General features: G+C 27.2%; 1 protein-coding gene across 12 annotated transcripts in view; it reads left to right on the forward strand.

The window, feature by feature from the left end:
• LOC107456640 (rho-related BTB domain-containing protein 1) overlaps positions 1-23,234 on the forward strand; it is a 104,145-nt gene that overhangs the window by 25,534 nt on the left and 55,377 nt on the right. Inside the window, exon 1 of one of the 12 annotated variants that reach the window (XM_087155835.1) lies at positions 8,396-8,578. The exons of 6 other annotated variants lie outside the window; for them this stretch is intronic. Coding sequence is in view for 3 of the 6 variants with exons in the window: in XM_087155829.1 (XP_087011955.1) it covers positions 17,813-17,919 (107 nt within the window). In the remaining 3 variants the exon portion in view is untranslated. Of the gene's footprint in view, positions 1-8,395; positions 8,579-17,436; positions 17,920-23,234 lie in introns of those variants that run through there. 5 more of the 12 variants (XM_087155832.1, XM_087155838.1, XM_087155829.1 and 2 more) reach the window with 5 other exon arrangements.

The following is a 23,234-nucleotide window of genomic DNA, read 5'->3' on the forward strand; positions in this document are numbered from 1 at the left end:
GAAAATTCAAATCCGGTCTTTTTGTTTCAAATGCATAAGGATATCTATCTTGAATTAATAATTAAGTGTTAAATGGTATTTAACTTTTTTCATATACTGTATCTGAGTTTTGATTGGTAAATGTAAGAAAATCTCACTTAAATAAAAAATAGGATTTTTTTTTAAATTTTTTTTTTTAGAAAAAGTATGCTTTTTTTTCAAATACTCCTTGAATTTTATTTACAAAAATTGTTTTTGCAAATTTATTTAAATACATGAATTCATAAAGATTTTAGTGACAAAAAAGTATTAAATCGAAAAAAGTGGACCTTTGTTTACAAAATAAGTAGAGGCATTGGGCAAAATATCTTTCACTGAGATAGAAAAGTGTGGTTAAAACTACCAGAATATGGTAAAATTTACCATGTTTCTGGCTCTATGAGAGCACTGAAAAGCATGGTTATTTTCAGGTGATAAAATTCGGTAAATGTGGTAAAATATTGTTATTTTATCATGTTACCATGGAGCAGGGCAAAAAAAAACATTTATTTGGTTAAATTTACTTTCCAGTTTTGAAATTAGAACTAAAATTTTGAATACCAGAATTTCTAGCAAATCTGTTACCATGTGAACGGAAAAATGGTTTAAATACCGTTTATTTTAGTTTTTTTTCAACCAGAATTATAGAATAATGGTTTTTTTCTTTCAGAAATGTTATTACCATAGTAAGGTAGTTTTACCAGAATTCTTATCAACGTGCGGTTACTATCGTTAGAGAGAGGGGGATTGATTACTTAAGATTATTTTTAAAGTTTACTACATCTATTTTGTTAACTAAAGTTTACTACATCTATTTTGTTTACTAAAGTTTACTACATCTATTTTGTTTACTAAAGTTTACTACACATATTTTGTTTACTAAAATTTACTACATCTATTTTGTTTACTAAAGTTTACTACATCTATTTTGTTTACTAAAGTTTACTACATCTATTTTGTTTACTAAAGTTTACTATATCTATCCTTTCATATTTTGTTCATTCATAGGCTATTCTACGGAAAGTTCGACAATTGCGTCCTTAGCATTACAAAGATTTTTTCGTTTTTAAAAAAAACTATTAACGTATTCTAATTTTAGTTTTTTTAAAAATAGATGATAAATATGGTGCAGGGAAATGAGGGAGAAAAGTAGCGAAATGTTACTTTTGTCCCTTTAAAAGTAAATTTTCAATTTATTCACAAAGCATGTAGAATACATATTTTTGTAACCACATATTAAGGTTGTTAGAAATATATAATATTTCTTTCCCCGGTCTGTCTATATTTCCACAATGTATCAGAAAAATTCAATCTCTTAATTAACTTGTTACTACAAATCTTTACTCTGAATATTGTAAAATTGATCACTACACTGTAAGAAATACCCGCACTCAAAATGAAGGTACTTTTTACAGAAAAATATATTTTTACCGGAAAATGTTCTGAACAAAAAATCTGATAAGTCGCAATTTTAACAATAATATTTACCATAAAATTACTGAATCACTCTGATAAATATTACCGTAAAAATTACGGGAGATAAATATGGATTTTTGGGTAAAATTGATTTTACGGATGATACATAAAAAAAGTATTTCATATCGTAATTTGATCTGGAAATTTTTACAGTGTAGAAAGCCACATAATGTATGAAATAGGAATAAATTGCTCGTGCGACTATTTATTCTTCACATGTAGTTGAAATGTAGTAAATTTTCACACTAAAAGTTAGATTTATGCATTCAAATCTTAAAAGTAAAAATATTCTTTTTAATTGTCAACATTGTCCCCCTTTCTTTATGTTTTTTAATAGATTAGTTTATATTTCGTAATTTATAATCCCTCTGAGGGTTAGTTTAAAACACACACACGCGCATACACAATAAGGTTATTAACCCTTTGACGCAGCAGATGGGACACCAGTGTCCCTTTTATATATTTTTTTCTGACTCTCTAACTACAACGAAAATTATATTATGTTACTTTTTAATTAAAAAACCTGTCTAATAGTTACCAAAAAAATCTGTTAATTATTGGAATTATATGAGTATTAAAATATAAAATTTAAGAAAAAGCAGTCAGAATTTTTTTTCTTCATTCATATTCAAAAAATTGTCAACAACTGATTTTGTAAATTTAAAAATTTCAGTAATGAATAATTGTTTCTTTTAGTTCTAAATAACATCTAATAAGTGCAAATTTGAAAAACTGATCAGAAGCTAGCCGTGTTTGGAAAATTTTACCTTTAACCAAAAATAGCTGTATTTTGCAAATTCAGTATTTTGAAGCATTAAATTATTAAAATGCTAAATATAATATTTTCCCTTGTTTTAACCTAAATAATTACAAAATAACGAAATAAATGTATGAAAAATGTGTTTAAGAAGAATGGGGGTTAAGCCTAATTAGGTTAATACTAAAAACTATTTTTCAAGATTTTGTCTCCTCTGACCCTGTCTGGACTGTCCGATTTATGCTTCAAATTTTTTTCCTTTTTTAATCAACATTAAAATTATTTGCTTCATCAAATGTACGTTCATCAAATATAAGTGTAATTTCAATGATAGTCAATTTGTGTAGATTAAATTTCTAAATACTATTAATTTTTTAAAAAGGACTTAATAGTTTTATGATCCTGAATATCTCACTTTCTGAAGAATCGCCCTTCTATGCGTTGGGTTACCTTTCTAAGGTAGCTGACCATGGCCCTTTCTTTGTCAGAAAATTTTTTCCATTTACTCTGACCTTGGTAGCAATATTTTTTATTGGTGTAAATTTTGAGGTGCTTGAAAGGTGCTAATCGGTCTGAAAAAGAAGGTGAACGCAAAAGAATTTCATTACCCAGTTCTCTGAACTTTAGAAGATCGGAGTAACTTCAAGGAAACAAACTAGACGACCATTTAATGGATTGCATCTTTCAGTGTTTCTACTTACCTGTGATTGGAAATCGCTGAACTCAGTAATTTGATAGAGAACTAGCAGGAGTTGAAACGTGGTTTGATTCATTAATTAATTTTATCGGATAATTATCACTGATAAATTGGATTTGTCAGAAATTCTTAAATTTTTGAGTTTGAAATCATTCTTTGAACATCACGTTCTTCACAAATATCTGGTTCATTTGATAAGATTTATAGCAATAACTAGTTTTTGAGTGAAACAAAGAATTTGTTGCTGACGTCCTTGAAACTGAGATGTTCTTTCGTTTTATTTTTTAAAGGATAGATAATCATATCAAAGCAATTACAGTCATCAATTTCACGCGATGACTTGCAACAAAAGCATTAATTTCAATTTGGGACAAAAAACTTTTTTTTTCAAAGATCTTGCTTCTAAAGCATAGATTGATGAATTTGTTTTGAAAAATGCTGAATATTAAAATCGAAAGAATTTTGTTAATACATATTGCAAATTATTAATTTGAAATTTTTTATGAAAATAGTACTAACATGCAACTTTTTTTTAAAAAAAAGCTTTTTTTTTAATTGAAAAGAATTTAAATTAATTTTCACGTTCATTAAGGTGAGTTTACGAATATCTGTTACGTATACGCAAATGAAAAGATACATGTAGGCAACAACTAAAGTTTTTCACCAATAAATTAAAAAATTTAAACCTTTTATTTTGATTAGAACTTCTTAACACTAATATGGATGAATTCGTAATTTATAATATATGCCTTTTTACATTTGTTTTTTTTATCTTATAACAACACTAATATTAATAATATTTCAAATTAAAGTGATATTTTATATCTACGTTCTTAGAACATTCTAATTCTGCATCAGCATTTTTTTAAAATGCGTACCCTCAATTTTAAAACATCATCAAGCCCGAATTATCATCATTTTCGCAGTCAAAACAAAAATCTCTTAGTTTTTTATTTATTTATTTACTTATTTTAATTTTTTTTTATTTCTCATCTTTTCAGTTCCTGGATTCCTAAATTCCTAATTCATATTTCCCTAATAAAAATCAAAACATTATTTCCAAATATATATATATATATATATATATATATATATATATATATATATCACCACATTGTGAGCCCCTTAATTGGCCTGAAATAGTATTATAGTACCTTGATGTATAATACCTTGCCGAGATAGAATATTATGAGTTAATATTAAGGTGAGACGTATACGCCAACGCACAAAGTGTAAGCGCATTAATTGTATCAAGCCAATTGCAAAAATATTTTTCAGTAAAAATAAAGATAAATGAATAAAATAGTAAATTTTTTTTTATTGATTTCATGCACCAAATACGGTAAAAAGTATTGGTAACCTAGGTGCATCATCCGTAAAATCCATCTTACTATCAAATTCATTTTACTGTAAAATCATTTTTTACCATAATATTTTATATCGCAACTTTAAGAGTAATATTTACTTAAGTATAGTGATTCATCAATGTTACATTTAATATTACTGCAAAAAGTACAATAGATCAGCTTTTTTATACCATTAAATTTTACGGTAAGAATGGATTTTACAGTAAAATGTACCGTAATGTGAGTGCTGGTACTTTTCACCGTTATTTGATCCAGAACTTTTTACAGAGCATGAAACAAATTGTTGGATGCTGACATGAGTTAATTTATTTATTAATTTCCACACTCTTCTATCACAGATTATTATTTTGTAAGTTCAAGAAAATTTCTTTTATCTTTCTTTCGCTCTATAATAACAAAGAAGAAAGACCGAGGGCTCAGTATATTTTACGTTATACCCAGATAATATTTCCAGACTACAGCAATCATAATCTAAACAAATGCACGTACAAATATTTCCTAATGTTATTTTCACTCTAGAGACTTTGTACGACGTGAGAAAAAGTGGATACACAAGGTGACTAATAAAATAACAGTTCTTGTTCTTGTCAATAAAGCTCATTGCTGACAGTTAAGTCAAATAAGTAATCGAGATTCAAGAAATTTAAATTAAAAAATAACAATAAAATGAATATTTGGAGATTAGCATTTAACCCACTCTTTCTCTAACAAGGAAGGTGCCCCAAAATGTCTATATGTATACACTGTAAAAAGTTCCGAATAAAATTACGATAAAAAGTACAGGCAATCAGGGTGCCGGTACTTCTTTCCGTAGAATCCATTTTCACCGTAAAATTGCATGGAACAAAAAATCTGACGTTTCTTAATTTGTAGAGTAACTTTACTGTAAAATCACTGAATCACTGTAATTGAATAAATATCGCTGTTAAAATTACGATATAAAATTTTACTATAAAAAATCTGATATACCTTAATTTTTACAGTACTATTTACTGTGAAATCACTGAATTACTTTAATTTAATAAAAATTAATATAAAAACTACAATATACATTTTTCGGTAAAAATGAATTTTGCAGTAAAAAGGAATTTTACGGATGCTGTACTCTGGGTGTCAGTAATTTTTAAAATTAGAGAAGGATTACTTTAATGTCTACTGCCTAGCATATAATGTTTACGTATTAAAGAAACGTTTTGAAGTGGTTTTATAAAGTTATTTACTTGAAATCACGATAATTGACCTTGACTGGCCCCCCACAATATCAGTTTTTTCTTATAAACTTTCAATAAATTTATTTTAATTTCAATTTTAAAGCCTTTTTTCATTTCTTAAATATGTATAAAAATTTAAAGAGAAAATATAAACAAACGAGTGGCTCGTTAAAGGTAAAATTAAGAAGTTTTGAAACCTGTGACAGTGGCTATCAGCTGAAGCAATTATAATAGTGGATAATTTTTTAAAACATGGGGCCAATTTTTACAAATTGAAAACTTCAAAAAATTAAAAAGCTATTGAAATTACTAATGTCACTTCTTTTGAAGTATTTCTCAAAGTATGGCTTTTAAAATGAAAGTACATTCTAAAAAACAAGTGAGAGATAAAGATATTTACAGAATATTACAAATATTAAAATTAATTACATATTTTTGAAATAATAATAATAATGAAATGTGCGTGGGGGGAATTTTTAATAAAGGAAGTGGCGATTTGCCGACAATTTTTTTAAATTTTTTTTTTATCTCTATTTGTTAAACTTTGTCTTCCTGTGGACCGTGGCGACTTAAATTTTGTCCGTTGTTCAGTGCACAAAAGAACCTGTTACATTAAATTTTATTTTTTTTATTCCATTTTTGACTGTAGAAAATATAAATGTTTCGATTGGTAGAATACCTGGCACAAATGTTATTTATTCAGTTCTCGTCCGTGGGGTAAATTGTTATATAAAATTCAATTGTGTTTTTATAATTTCATTTAACTTTCCTCAACAATTTCTGACTCATGCCTTATCTTATCTTTTTCTTGCCTTAAGCCTCATCAATTTCTAAAAAAAATTCTGCAAATTTTTTTTTTTTGAAAATGAAAGTCGATTTTTGTATAGTGAATAAATATATTATTAAATCGTATATTCTCCCTACCGGTCCAGTAGCTTTTGCCATCTTTCTGGTAGTAACATGATTCCACACGCATGAATATGTGTAAATAAATATATGTTTTAATATATAATGAAAAATGTATATAATGAGAAATGAATATATATTGAAAATATATAACGAAAATGTTTATGTTTTAATGTATAATGAAAAGAATATATGCTTCAATCTTGTTGAGTTTGTAGAAAATTTGCATCATATAATAATTTAAAATAGAACAAATATTTCTAAGATTGTGCATTAAAGTTTATGAAAGCCTCTGTTAATATAATAAAATATATGCACATACTATTAAAAACTTTAAATTTTTAGTAATAAATTGAGGAAATAAACCAGAAGGAAAAAGATATTATTATTAAAATAACGTTTCATGCATATTATTGGACTGTTCTCAAAGTAATTTTTTTTTATGGAAATGAAAGACAATTTTCTTTAAGGTGAATAAATATTTTATTGGATCATATAGTGCTCATTCTTGATCATAACCTTTTGCCATCTTTCTGGCAATCTGGCAGTAGTATGATACCACGCGTATAAAGTTGTGTTCTTTACTGGCAAAGACCTGATCCAGGTGATTTTTGTCCTCCTTAAAATTGTAAAGACCAGAACATTGTTTCAAACAACCAAACAACCTATTTCTTGTTCTCAGTGATGATGCACTTCAAAAATAGATAATTATCTTGACGTCTCGAGAAGCAAATCTCAGACGTCAACGCGACGGCACAAATTTCTTTCCGTAAGAACAAGAGGAACACATATGTCGAGCTTTGAAATTAAACCTTTAGGCTTTTCAAATGATCATCAACTGTCGAATTCGATAAATTTAATATCACAACGATCTTACGAATTGTTATTCACCGGTTTACATCAATTAATCTCTTTATTGTGTCTTCATAAGTTTAAACTGGTGTGATACATTTTATACCAAAATTAACCAAAACGAAACCATTCGTAACCAAAATTTCGCCGAGCCGAAATTTTGCTTACCAGTTATGGCACTGGCTATTGCCAATACATCTCTATGTATATCGGATAATTGTTTATTTTGCTTGAACAGTATTTTTCTTTTTTCGGTAGCAAGAAGGTAAAATATGCCAAGAATACTGCTTTTGACTTTACATATTTAAAAGAGCTCCAACCAAAATTTACTACTTAGAATCAATTGAACTTTTTTGCAAGCAAGCGCTGCTATATTAGCTGTCAGAATATATAATGATTATGTCGCTGAAGTGTAAAGATGGCTGTGAAAAATTATACTTAAGTCCTTTGTTGGGAGGAGAAAAAAAAGAAATTACATTCCGAACAATATTCAGTGCGGTCAGATTAATTAAATGTATATGTATTTATTGTTTCAAATATGTTGTATTTTTTAAACATATTTGAAGGCAAACTATTCTTTTTTTTTATGACACTCGAAAAGAACTTGGTAACATTTTGATACCACCTATAACTCCGATGACTTCTGATAACTCCGATGAAATATGCTTCATCAAAGCAAGTTTCAGAGTAATATAGAAGTTGTATTTTAACTGTGTACCTAAACAACTCCAACTTTCTCTTAGTTACACATAAAATTGCTTATAAATATAAATTCTAACAACAATAACTACTGTTTTTCAATAGTATTGTTGTTAGAAATAGGAGTACAATAGTATTGTTGTATAAATTTTAAACCAAGTTAAATGTAAAAATTTATTTTTTTGAAATTTTATGTTTGTGATGTTTTTTTTTAAAAAAATTGTTAGTTTCTTTTCTCAGTATCCAAATTCATTTATTTGATGTAATACCGACATAAGTTAGGGATTCAGATGTGATGAACAACACGTAAAAGAAAACTGAAAGACAAATTAAGGAAGGAGATTGGCGATGATAGTTTGTTTTGCTTTGGCGAAGTGACCTTTTCAACTTAACTGATAAGATAGGGAAATCTACTTTGGTAAAAGATATGCAAGGTAGACCAAACGTTTCAAACAAACTTTATTCCATGGTTTTCCAAGGAGCTAGCAATTTTCTTGAATTTTTGCTTGAAATTGATAAATTTTACTATTTAATCATGGTGTCACCAGAATGACTTCAAAGAATTTGTAGGGTTGATTTTAGAAAACTACTTAAGGTAAAAGAATTTTTAGAATATTATATTTAATTTTTAAAACAAATTATTTATTGTTTTATTATCAAATGGATAAAAAATTTATTTATAACTTTAAGTACTGATGTGTATCATTAATCTGTTCTGATACAGATAATCTGAATATGTTTTTTGATAAAGTCCGGTAACAGAAACTCTGCAACACGATGGAGGGTGCTGTAGATTATATCAGCAGCTACAGGCTATTTTTTCTAAATCAGATTTTTAAAAAAATTATCTCAATCTCTAAAGAGTATTTTCAACTCAGATAAAAAAAGGAAGCTAAAATATGAGAGAGAAGCAGAAATATCATTTTTAATTCTTTTACTAATTCAATTACTATTTGTTTTGGTTTGTTCAATAAAACTTGTCTGCCAATCTGCAGATAAGTTTAAGAAAAGTGATTGTTCCAAAAGTTTCTGATAATGCTATTTAATTAATTGGAATTTTGAAAGGAAAAGAATTTGAATAGAAAAAATTGAAAAAATTAGAAAATAGAAACAAATTAAAAATTGTATATCAATATTTTAGCAATTTTTATCTGTCTTATATTTGTTAATTTTACTGTACACATGTTAGATTAAGCCTAATTTTTTTCAGTTTTGACTGTCTTTAGTTCGAAAATAAGAAATAAGTTTAAATTTATGAAGAATGTGTTGCAGATTAACTCTGAAAATTAGTTTTGCCACGTAAATGTACTTAAGCAAGGTGATAGCAAAGATTTTAATTCATTTGGAGTGGAGATAGTACAAGTACTTGTTTATCTAAATTATAAAACTTCGAACTTAATTACACACAGATTTTAAGTCCTATTCAATTCTTGAAATAAAAACTGATATTATTTTTAAATCAGTAAAAGAAGTTCTTGCACTAAAAATTTTTATGCATGTAAATTGAACAAAAAATGATTCTTAATAGATAAACTTATTTTATAAAACATAATTTTTAAATCCATTTTTATTAAATATTAATTGCAAACATTTATGTACTCATTTATTTGGATGAGTTAAGAATTTAACATGCTTAATCAGGTTATTTTGGCGAAAAGGTTTTTTTTCGCAATCACTTGTAATTAGTACATTGAATTGATTTACCAAAACTTTCATACGAAACAAAATATGATAAATTAGTTGATGATTTGTTAGGCGGGGGAAGAATAATATTTTTATTTGGGAATAAAATTTTATTGCTATCGGAACTTTTGATTCAGAGTTAAGTAAAGCTCTAACGTCCATTTAAGGACATAATGAATAGCTTTCAATAATGATTTCAATTGTATCAGATTTGATAATCAATTGTATCAAATTAATTGTGCTAGGTAATTGTACTGGTATCTAATTCTAATGCACGCATGCATAATTTTAATTTAGAATATACTAACAAATAGAATTTTAAAAAACCACCGAATTTTTCAGCCATTTCATATATTCCCCCCCCCCATTTCAATAGCATCTTACGACTAAAAACAATACGTCAAGTTTTGTGAGAAGCAAAAAATAATAAGTTAATATAGCATTTCCTTAATGGAAGTCATTTTATTTTACGTTCATTTCGAATTTAACAATTCTTTAACAATTTATTAAAAACACACGACAGCACTGGATCCTCCAATAAGCGAATTTTGGGCAATCACTTAGGGGTGCCAGAGAATAAGGACGGAAAATTAGCGTTTGTGATTTACTCTCTAGAAAATTATTTTTTAAAAATGTTTAATGTCTTTTGGTAAATTTTTTTTCAAAGACGAATTATAAATCACACTTTTCCTTAATTTTCTCTCTCAAGTTTAAAATGCGTGGTCTTACCTTTTAACTGATAATTTGTAGAAAAATGCTCGTTAAATACTTTTTCAACCTTTCATGTAACACTGTAACTGTACAACTAAATTGGTTGAGTTATCAACTATATTGTTAGTTTCCTACTTCTTAAATATATATATATATATATATTTGTATGTGTGCGTGTGTAAAATACTGTTACGAAATTTACTTAAGTACGCGACTTTCTTTCTAAAATTCGACTTCTCAGAAACTATTTAACTGATTTCTCTCAAATTTTGTATTTTGCCATGTAAAATTAGACGCTAAAATACTGTGTAAAAAATTTTATACCTTAAAATTCATTTTTTTCCAACTCTATTATCAAATAAAATAATAAATACTTACTAAAATCTATTTTTTGCATGAAATTATCTTTGGTCAAATGAATTTTTTAGTTATGTGCAAACATTTTTCAATTCGCTCCAAAAGTTCTCGAGATATGACGAAATACGCAATAAGTAAAATTAACATTAAAGTGTTCGAACTTTGGATCGCTCTCCTGACCAAACTATGGGGACCATATTTCCCAGATTGTGACTACCCCCTATATTTTGGGAGTGAGAAATCCGAATCGTTGAAAAAAAAGGTATGCTTGAGGTATGTAAGAAAGTACGTTTTTGTGTCTATTTTCCCAACTTAAAATATAGTCTGTACTTATTAACTAGCATATACTAGCTCCCCCTTGACCATTAAGATTGAGTCCTAGAACGTTTAGATCCGATCATTAAATCAAAAGTTATTCTGGGTGATCAGTTTCTTTCTTTCTTTTTTTAAAAATTTATTTATTTATTTTTTTCATTTTTTTCGAAAGAATTTTGGAATCAAATATTGTTTAATAATTTTCTTCAGGAAGATAGGTTATTAGAAGAATACTTTTTTTTGTCATTGTGAACAACAGGAAAGTAGAAAATAATTTTAATTGAGAATGTCTCAAGTTAAAAATAAAACTTGAATTCAACAGTTTTTCCTTAACCATTTTTTAGACTCTAAATTCTCGAAATGTTTTAGTTTTGAAACACAATAAAATTTTTTTACATGAAGCGTTATTTACTGATACAAACACCCTTATTTCTGAAGCATTCACATGACTAAGGAAAGAATGAAAACCTGAAATTTATGGCTGAAGATATAAATTAAAGGCAGACAAAGCTTCTTTTTGAAAAATATCGCATCTGATGCTTTGTTAAAATACATTATGAACTCGAAAAATAATGAAGCATCTTTTCTTTAGAACAAGGAAAAAAATAGTAATTATTTTTATCTTCTTTTTCATTTAAAAATTGTATATTGTTTAGAGTAGGCATGCGTTTAAATTATTCATAAGTAACAAATAGCTTAAATTTGATAAAAGAAACGGGAAACACATGCTGAAAATTATTAAATTTGGCTACATGATAAAATTATCTTTTAAATTTTGCCCCAATTTATAGATAAAAAAATGAAACTTACTAATTAAAAATAAAAACTACCGCAACCAACATTAAATACTAAATGTTAATTAATATCATCAGCTCTAAAAATAATAAAAACTAAATGTATGCAAAACTATTAGTTATAATAATTATAAAATTTTCATAACAAAAATTGAGATGCATAAAAAGTTATCAAGAATTATTAAATAAAATAGAGAAAAATTAACCACGAGAAAAACCTTTACTTAAAAATGAATTTAAAAAAACTATGGTGTTTGCGCTATTTAGTCATAGTTTTTTTTTTTATCAAAGATTTCATGCTATAATTAAATATTTTTACATTGTACATACTAATATTTAATGTTTACTATATATATATATATATATATATATATATGTACAGAGAAAGAGAGAGCTCTAAAAATAATGAAGATTTATAAATATAGTTTTTTAAAAATTTTTTTAAAAATTTATTAAAAATATTAATAGAATTCCAGAAAACAAAATAATGAAAAGATGCAATCTCTTCATTTGCTCACTCTATTATATTCGCAAAAATGAGTGCTTTCTAATTTGTATTAATATAGCCAAATTAAAATACATCAATTTATTATAAATATTTAGAAAAACCTTTATTTTCTATAGTTAAATGAAATTTAAAGAAATATTGTTGGGTTAAGGGTTTTGAAACTAAGCAATTTTCAATCGATCTATAACAGTCATTTTAAAAAAAACTTGAACACGTATTTTAGTTTGTAAAATGTTTGAATGAGTCTCATTGCAATGTAAGTTAAAATATTTGCTTTCTAAATAAATGTGGAAAATAAGTACTTATTCATTCCTGAAACGTGACAAGGGCTAATTTAAAACGTAGTTTTCAAACCTATCACTTTCGTATTGGAAAAATATTAAAATTATTAAAAAAAAAACATTGTTAAAACTTTAGTTTATTTAATACCTTCTCAATTTCGATTCACTGCAGACAAATATTTCAATAAAAAAGGATTTCTACTTGGTAAGACTTTGCTTTTTTCCTTCCCTATTGAATTAAGACCTTTTCAATTAGAATAATTATTAAGCGTAAATTTTAATTTAAATAATACAATCGAACTCGCTTATTACGAGCCTTTATTTAACGACAATCCAAATTTAACGGGGAAAAAAATCCGAAATACTTTTTAGGTAAAATGGTAAATCTATTCGCTTTGATGAGCTGACCCGGTTTTATCGAGTAATATTCTTGTGATTCTACTTAATTCTACCTCTCTAGCTCAGAAATCCTGGAAAAAAAAATTCATATTTTTCGGATGGACAAATTCATTTTTGATATCGACTATGTTTTTCGGACCATTAGTTTTATCCTAAATACAATAACAAAAGAGACAACAAGGCAGTTCAAAACAAATTAACTAACTTTTCTTGTACTGTACATAAAAAAATTATTAAAATCAGTATTATATTTAGTATAATGAGCATATATGAAATATATATGAGCTATTATGATTTTTTCACGAACTCGTTTTTTTTACGAGCACTCGGTTGTTAAGAGCAAATATTGAGGTCGTTTCGTGTTCGATATAAACGTGTGCGATATTCCTCATTTGTAAACTATTGTTATATTTGTTGTACTTGTTGTATTTGTAGAGTCGCCTAGCGGTCAGGCTAACCATGGGAGATTTTCCTCTCCATGTAGCGCAACTGTAGGTTAGTTTCCTCAAAACGGCCTTTCTCCCAATACTTGATCCAGGAGTTCCCTTGTCTTCTGTATTGGGTTCAAAATTACAAGGCTATGAAGTTGATCATTAGTAGTCGTAAACCCAAAATCGGGTAGACTGTTCAACGACAGTTATAAAACATATTACTACACGGAGAAAAAAAAGGCTTGCAAAATTACCGCATTGTTTAATAACGACAATTTTGATAAAATAATAATAATAATAATTTTGGTTAATAAAACCAAAATATACTATTTTTAAACTATTCATTTGTTAAGTTTCCTGCTCATATGATAACGGTTTATCGGAAATTCTGTTTTTCAAAATTATGGTTTTTATTGCTACACTAAAAAATAATAAACTGTAAAATAAATTTAACGAATAAATGGTTTTTATGCTATACACAAAGGTATCAGGATAATATATTATAATATATTACAATACAATCTATGTACAAGATATACCATGTATACAATATATTGCAAATATAACGATAGTTTATCGCATATTATGAAACTACAGTTTATTGTTTATTTTACCAAAATAATTACCAAAGCGCTTCGATGAGAGCCAGAAGAGCGGTAATTTTTACCATATTCTGGTAGTTTCACTCATTCTTTCTTTTTCTCTATGTATGAAAGCAACAGTATTTAAACGTAAAACAACTGAGCCTCACATAAGGCCTTGAATTATCAGACAATTATACCACGCATGGGGATTATAGAGGCACGTGTACACGTAAGCAAATCTGCACATTAATCTTAAGATTATTATGGGTAAAAAGAGGCCCGACTTTAAGGAGTTGTTTCAAGTTCCGTGCTTTTGGGGAGTGAAAAACTTCAGTCTTTTACAAGCTGCAAATTAGAATACAGGATAAACTGTAATTTTACTTCAAAGATGAATATTTAGAAAACTATTTTTGTGATTAATGTTGACTATTATTCAAAAATTATTATACATTATTTGGATTCTATTATTCATTCATTCTGTCATTTAAGTCCATGAAATTTTTTGAAAAGTAAGGATCCACTCTCTATATTTTTCCAAGTATCGAGCTTTGAATAATGGCAGAAAATGGTATTTTTACTTAGAAAAATATGGCATTGAAGAAAGTAAATTCATAAATGTAATAAAATAGTTTTTTTTGTAGAAAATTCAATTAATAAAACTTAATTAATTAATTTTTTTTTAAATATTGAGTGAAAAAATTATAGATTTTAATTTTTTATATTGTACGATATTTTGACGGTATATTTCTTCCCATTTTGATCATGAAACGAAATCCACTAATCTTAAATAATAAGAAATTTTTATGCTATAAAACTTTCTTAAAGGTTTCTTATAATTTCTTACCTTTCTGAAGTTTTTTTTCATTGTAATTAAACACTTCTTCTAACAAGGATAAATAGAAGCAGATTTTTACATAGTTAATCACTCAGTAAGAACATATTAGCAAAAAAAATATTGAAATATTATCTTTTAACAGATCAAATGGTTCTAATAAGTGTTGTCTAATATACCAGACGTTGGATCTAATATATTAAGCGATAGGGAAGAATATATAATCAATAATCTATAGCCTATTAAGAAATCTCGAAATCCTAGTAAAACAAAATTAACAGATTTGTTTTAAATCTTAATTTTATTAAATAAAATCTAGTAAATTATAATAGGAAATAAATGGCGTAAATATTATTGCTATGAAGCAATATTCCGCTTAAATATTTAAAATTTAAAGTGTCAAAACTTTAACTAATTAATCCTTATCACTAAAATCATATTAATATTTGCTTCTATATTATTACAGATTAAAATAGAGGTGTATCCGCAAAATTTAAAAACACGTTTTGAAATTCGATTTCTTATAGTCTTGTTAAATTTGCATTTAAGTTAGGCTCGAACATAGTTTCATTATTTTTTTTTAAAAATGTAAACGAGGCATCATAAGGATGCTGTGCAATATATTAAAAATTGTGTTATTTATTGTTCATAATTAGAGTTACTTAGCGAAACATATTTTGAAATTAATAAAAAATAATATCTAATCAGAAAATCTAATTTACAAATACAGAAAAAGACAAAAAAGTAAATTAATAATTAAAACATTGAATCAAAATGGAAAAGCTCCTAAAGCAGCTAAAACCAAATTTGCTTTATTTTAATTTAGATATTGACACAAGCAATTAAAGCAGAAAAAAGTAATAAAAGGCAATAAAATAAAAGATATGTGTGTTGGCAAGACAGCACTTCTTCAGGGGACATACTGCCTACCAACACACAGGAGCCTTTCTGTTGTCAGAGGAAAAACCAAAACTGACAGTGCCCCGAGGCCCCATAATGGATAGACAAATAAGAGAAAATCATTACAAGAATTGAAAAGCACAGAAAAATAATGAACCAGCAAACACTGCTTAAAAGTACACATAAGTAAGACTAAAAAATGAAACGCCCTCTTATAAATGAAAATAAAAATAGTTGCAGTTAGAATAACCAATTCAAAATAAAATATAAATTGTCAAATCAGTAAGAAAATATTTTAAATACATCAAGTGCTGACCCCTGTTTGAAAATCTTGAACAATGAGGTAATGTGGTAGGCAGTGTGTCCCCTGAAGAAGTGCTGTCTTGCCAACACACACATCTTTTATTTTATTGTTTTTTATTAATTTTCCGTGCTTTAATTGTTTGTTTGAATATCTAAATTAAAAAAAATAACATTTAATACTTAATTTAATAATATAAATAAAAACTTAAACTATTGAGAAAATTAAAAAGTGGATATATATTTCTCAAATTTTTATAAATAACACTGATATGAAATTATTAGCTTTAGTTTTTAAAAATAATTTTAAAATCCTTTAAAGCTCATTAATCTTTCATGATAGTCATAAATAATGATTATAATGATTCCATCTTAAAGATGTTGTTTTTTCCGAATCTTTTATCAGTGTTCAGTAACAAAAACAAAATATTTAATGTTAAGTAAATGCATACAAACAAAAATCTAGAATCCTCGATTAAATATTATCATGAAGTTTAAGATATAAAAAAATTAAAATCATAAAGCATGCTCCAGAAAAAAAAATATACTGGAATTTAAGAACTTCTTAAAAATGTAAAACTTCAAAATTCCATGAGTTTTCATCAGAAAATACAGTAATTACGTTGCTTTATTAGAATCTATGAAATTTTAATTTTAAATTTTAAAATTTTTACATCAAATTCTTAAAGTATCATAAAACTTTTTTTCAAAACCTATATTGCCGGTGTCTTAAACTACTATTTAAAAACTACCATAGCTAATTTAATAAAACTTATAAAGTAAAATTAAACAAAAGTTTTCATTTTTGAAATGATTTTAATAAAAAGAGTCAAAATATAACTCTATAAATAGCCTAATATAAATTGCAATATAAATTGTAATTGTACTGGTGCATTTCCTGGACAAGGCAGAAACTTTTGTCAAAATTTAAAATGAAATAAAAAAAATAAAAAAAAACATTTGATTAAGTATGCATTTTTCGAAAAGTTTTGGAGACACACCTCGTTAGACACTGTGACCCAAGTTTGAGTCTGGTTTTACAGATATAGAACAACTGTTCTAGTACAACGCATGCTTTACTTTAATTCAAACCTTACCTTTAACCGTCAATTTAGCACTAGTTTCATCAATACAAAAGTAATTTTTCGAACAGCCTACCCAGAAATAAAAAATATATAAAAGCAACATCTGAAAAACTCGTCTTAAGCCAACGTTATTAAATTTCATTTAGAAATGAGTATCGACCTTTTGTAGGACGAGTATGAAATCATAAATCTAAACTTTCGTAGATTGACGTTAGAGTGGAAGCTGGAATACGTGAAATGAATAATTCCATTTAGCCCCCTAAATTGCCCCTTATACATTACATAGATATACCTCAGAAGGTTGAATCTCTGTGACCTAAAATATATTGCGAAAGTCTAAGAATTTAAAGATCGCCTTTCTTCCCCACTGTGCAATGAGACTAGACATTTGTCCAGTCTTTCTAAGTGGGCCAACATGCCTCTTGGTTCCCCAACTAGTTGAAATCCCCCTTCTTTCAAAAATATTTAAAAACCAAGCTTCTTCAAAGAGTTATTAGAAGATATGTCCTTGATACTATCCATTGATCATCCGAGGATGTTGTGCTTTTTAGTTGAGCTCTATGGATTAAATTATTGAGTATAATGAGTCTGCGTAGATTTCATTTAGATTTTATAAATTTTTAAAAGTTATTGTAGTATTAGTTGCATCATGTTTGGTAGATTGCGCAGAGAATACGTTGAAAAACGTTATTATTTTGAGCCATATAAAACTCCGGTAATATGCAGTGCGATACCATCACTTATAACTGAAGAGAAGTAAGTTTGCTATTAAATATTTTTATAAGAAAACTAATAATTTTAATATTTTTAAGCGTCAATTAATTAAATTTGTGCTGATTTTCTTTATTTTGACATAGTACATAAGTAATATTTGGTACCCAGAGCAATATCATCTTTTATATATGTACGAAGCAATAAGATTGCTTTTAAGTATTGTATTTAAAAAAAATTAATATTTGTAATATTTATTTTGCTTTTTACTTTTTACAGACATTTATTAAAATAATTAAAAAGAAAAATATTTTTAGAAATTTGTTTTTTTTTTATTTATATTCTCAAATTTTAAATGTTAACTTAATCTGATTTTCTAACTAAATGCTAGAAACTTTTACTTCTTATCGTTTAACACATAGATAGCCAAGCCGTGAAACGCGTGACACAGAGTATGGCGTAGCGGGGTTTTAACTGTGACACAAGAAGCATTATTTAGAAATTTTAAAAAAAAATTTAATAATAATGCCAAAATATAGTTTCAAAATCATTAAAAACTCTACTTTTTGAATATTTTATTTTTAAAATTTGTACCAATAAGCAATTTCGCAAATTTACACAGTTTGACTGTCAAATATTTTTGTCAATTAGTACTTAATAATTATTTTTGTCTATTAATACTTTGTGCATAATTAGTACCTTAAGTCATATGTACTTAAAACGCCTAAACTTTTTCTTATCTTCAAAACTAATTCTAATATATATGACTCGTTAAAAAAATTTAACATTACTTAGTTTTTTTAGTTAATTTTTATTTTGAATCTAATAAGTTTGACTGCTTATTTAAAGATTAATGGATCCGAAGTATTTAAATAGACGAAAGCCAATAGATTTTTCTATTCTTTATGTTGATATGCAAATATATTCTACTTTAATAAACAATGGCGAAAAACAATTATTTTGTATTAAGTGTTTTCGCATCTAATATATATTTTATTAAATTTCAAAAAACGAATAAAATAAAAATTATATGCTTAAAAAAGAATACTATTAAAAATGCTTTTTTACGAGGTAAATATTTGTGAACTGTTAAAATACACTCACTTAATCCAAATAAAAAAAAAAGGATATACTTTGTGCTATGTATGAATAAAACAATACACAACGTTAATATAACTGATTTCACAATTCATAATTTGTGTGCATTATTTTGTTTCATTTACGTTATTATACTTTATTCACATGAATATAGCACAATTCCTTCATAATTCCATAAAATTTTGTGCCTTTATTTGCGCTTTTTCACGTTGTTTTGCTTTATTCACACTCATTTAATTTAAAAGTCATATTTGTTAATTAAAAAAGAAGAGTTTCTCTCAAATGCTTTAGAATAACTTAAAAGCAATTTCTAATATATATTGCTTACGAACAATTGATAAATTTTTAGAGCAATTTAATGAAGCATTCAATAAATTAACAGGTAATTAATTATTTAAAGCAGTACAATCTCAATTATTTAGTTCTCAATTAGTTAAAGCAGTTAATAAGCAATTTTCAAAACCATATAAATTAGTTTAAAAATCTTAAACATGTTTAATTTGAAAAAAATATGTTAAAATATATTACATATCATGTATATCATAATCAACAAAAAATCATTGTTTTAATTGTTGATCATTGAATTTGTTTTTCATTCACGATTGACCAAGCATTAAAATGACAAAGAATATTCAAATTTTCTCAGCACTAGGTCTCTGTGTCATTTGGACTAAATAAATTATTTAAAAATATTTATGTTGCATGTTTTTGTGTTGAATTTTAAGTGACCAGTTTGCTTCATATTTTGAGTTTGAAGTGATTATTTTCTTTAATATGTTGAGTTTTAAGGCACTTGTTTTCTTCAGATGTTGAGCTTTTAATGTGTTGTTTTCTTCACGTATCACATTCATGAGAAATGTTGAATTATTATTGATTTTGTAATGAATGTATGCACTCGTTGAATTATTATATAAGCCGATTACAGTGTAAAAATTTCAGAATCAAATAATGGTAAAGTGTACCGGAACTTAGGGTGGTGATATTTTTTACTGTTACATTTTTACCGGAAAATGTTATGAAACAAAATACCGTATTTTTAGAGTAAGAATTACAGTAAAACACTGAATCACATCACTTTAATTAAATAAATATTACAGTAAAAATTACGGTATAATATTTTAGGGCAAAATTAATTTTACGAATACTGCACCCAAAGTGCCCATACTTTGTACCGTGATTTGATCCGGAGATTTTTACAGTGTATAATTTGAAGGTACCTTTTTACAAGCATTAAATTTATTCGCAGCTTTCTGATTAATATTTTATTAGGTGATTTTCAAAGATGTAAAAAATAATAAGGCAAATCCTGGTTTTCCCTCTTTATCAAAACGATTTAATTTCGTTATGTTTTGAGGATGATTTAATTAAAATTCTACTTCTTATTAGTTCAAATAAAAAATGTACATGTTCTTATGATGAATGACTATCCCTTTTTATACTATTTATATCTATAAAAAGCAATTACAAGTAAGGCGTTCATTAAGGCGTAAGCAAATTCAGGACGCAAGACAGAGATAAAGAGATAAGTTGCCTGACGAAACCTTCCTTTCTCAGATGGTTAGTTTTTTAACTCTATATTTAGAAAAATGGTAAGGAAAAAAAAGACGATCTGCTTCTTATTTCATTGCAAATTAAATTGAAAACCTCGGGGCTAAAAAGTGATCCACATCTTATAAAAATTTCATTTCCCTGCAGTTAAAAATCATATCCCACAAAAGATTTTATTTTGCTCAATAAATGTTTAGAAATTGTTAGACAACAAATGTTTCGCTTTAAGTTTTGCTATTTAAGGTATTTAATAATAAATACATTTTTTTGAAGATTTCACCGGGGAACAAATTAAATTTGTTATAATTATGCAAATCTTGCCTAATGTGGGTGTAGGAATATTAAATCTAAAATAAGTTTTGCTCCTGAAGCTACAGAATATTTTCAAATGACATTTACAGAGTATTTTTGTCGAATGGAAAAATTTAAAAACGTTATATATAAATGTTGATACAAACTTCCAGGGGAGTTAGTGCACATATTTAGGATTTTATTTTATTTTATAACCGTCGCCGAACAGCCGACCCAATTTTTGGGTTTGCGACTACTAATGTTCAACTCCGTAGCCTTGTAACATTGAACCCAATCCAGAAGACAAGGGAACTCTTGGATCAAGCATTGGGAGAAATTCTGCCCTCGTGGAGGACTTTTTGATGGAACTTACCCGCATTTACGTTACAGGGAGAGGAAAACCACGAGAACCTCCCACGGTTAGCCTGACGGCAAAGGGACTCTAACCCATTGTCCGTCTAAAACTAAGGATATTTCACGTCAGCACTGTGGTCGGTGCAAGCCAGATACAGATTCATATAGACCAGCCATCGCTGGATTCGAACCCGGTTCACCTCATTGGAAGCCGAACGCTCTATCCCCTGAGCCATCATGGCTCACATATTTAGGATTAAATTGCATAGGAACCATCCAGATGGGTCTCTATTATGACCCATTCAAAAGCACATGAATAAATAATTCATAATAGGGGTGCGCCCCTAGCAGCGTATGATGACATTCTCGTTCATAGATCGTTTGCAATTTTAATCCTAAAGATGTGCCTTAACTCTTTTAGAAGTTTGTCGCAACATTTTGGCAAACTTCTAGTTTTCTTAATTAATGCTTAGCAATTGGTAGACAGCAAATGTTTCGCATAAAGTTATCCAATTAGAGATATTTAATAATAGATATATTTTTTTGAAGATTTTAGTGGGAAACAGTTTATTTGTTGCAAGTATACGGATACTTGATCTCGTCTAATTTGGGTGAGGGGGTTTCAAGTTTGAGATTAGTTTTCCTTCTAAAGCTACAGATTTTCTTAAATGACATTTTTAGTCTATTTTACTGTTAAACTTACAAATTTGAAAACATTATATATAACAGTAAATTGTGTAAATGCTGCTACAAACTTTTAGGAAAGTTAGGGCGCATCATCAGGATTAAAATCACATTGGAGCCTATACTGAGTGTTTTGTTTATCCATAGGTTGCTGGTTGTCAAAGGATTTTTTTTTTGTTTAATCAAAAGTCCGAACCCGATTTATTAAAGGTGAATTCCGGGTTCAATCCATACGAAGGAAGGTTACCCATCAGTTGATCGCTAACTACTGGATGGAGTTTGAAACAAGCGATGCATACATGAACTATTTTTACATACATGAGCTAGATCTTTATATTCTTTCAAAAAATCAGTATAGAGTGGTTGAATGGTCTGCATTGTCAAGTGAAAACAAATTCACTGACGAAATTGAAAGAATTGAAATTTATGATAATTTCATATTGACTGTTAGCATTATGTGACTTAAAATATTTTAAAAAATTGAATTCGTGAAAAGTCACATTTTTTCAAGGTATTACTAACTGTTCTGAAGTATTGTTTCCAGGTAGACACTTAACAGTTTTCGAAGTTCTCACTAAAAAACAGTAAAACATGCAGAAACAACTTATTTTTGACATGAAAATCGTGATGTTTTTTTACAAAAACGCTCACCTGAGCAATCTAAAAATTTTGCCTATCATTATTAAAGGGTGTGTATTAAATTTCATATTTGTACCTTTTAACCTTTCTTTTCAGCATTAAATAAAATAATTTAATTTTAGAAAATGGATCAGAACCCAAATAAAATTCTGCCACAATAAATATCTCTGTTACATACTTCTGTTGCATACCTCTGTTACATACTGAAAAACTGTCCTGAATTCAATCTAAATACATGAAGGGACATTTATAGATTTATGTTCATCAAAAGAATAGTAAGAAATAACTTTTATTAAATTTTCTAGAATGATCAGGTGCCTTAAATAAATTTTTAATGACTTCATTTGTAATTTAATAAAATTTCTTTTTTATTCAAGTTCACTAAAGTTCAAAAACCAGTACATACAAGAAATGTCCATTGAAATTTCGGAAGCAAATCTTACGGCAGAAATATCTCATGAACAATATCTTGTGAGGATAAAATATTATTCTGTCAAAACATCATTGCTAAATTTTAAAATAAGAACTTAAAATAATTGAGAAAAATATAGAAATACTAATGCAAATCGATTGGATTGTGAACATTCATACAATTAGATCTTCGAACAATTTAGAACAAACACAGCCACTTTTTAAATGAATTTTTGAATACTTAAAATCTGTAAAATATGAACTCACTAAAATATGAACACCCTCCATATCCTAAATACCAGATATATATTTTTAGACCAAGGCCCACCGGATTT

Source organism: Parasteatoda tepidariorum, chromosome 12, assembly GCF_982258835.1.
Source record: "Parasteatoda tepidariorum strain Cologne lab strain chromosome 12, Ptep-v5.0, whole genome shotgun sequence".
In the NCBI taxonomy this organism is placed as follows: Eukaryota; Metazoa; Arthropoda; class Arachnida; order Araneae; family Theridiidae; genus Parasteatoda; species Parasteatoda tepidariorum.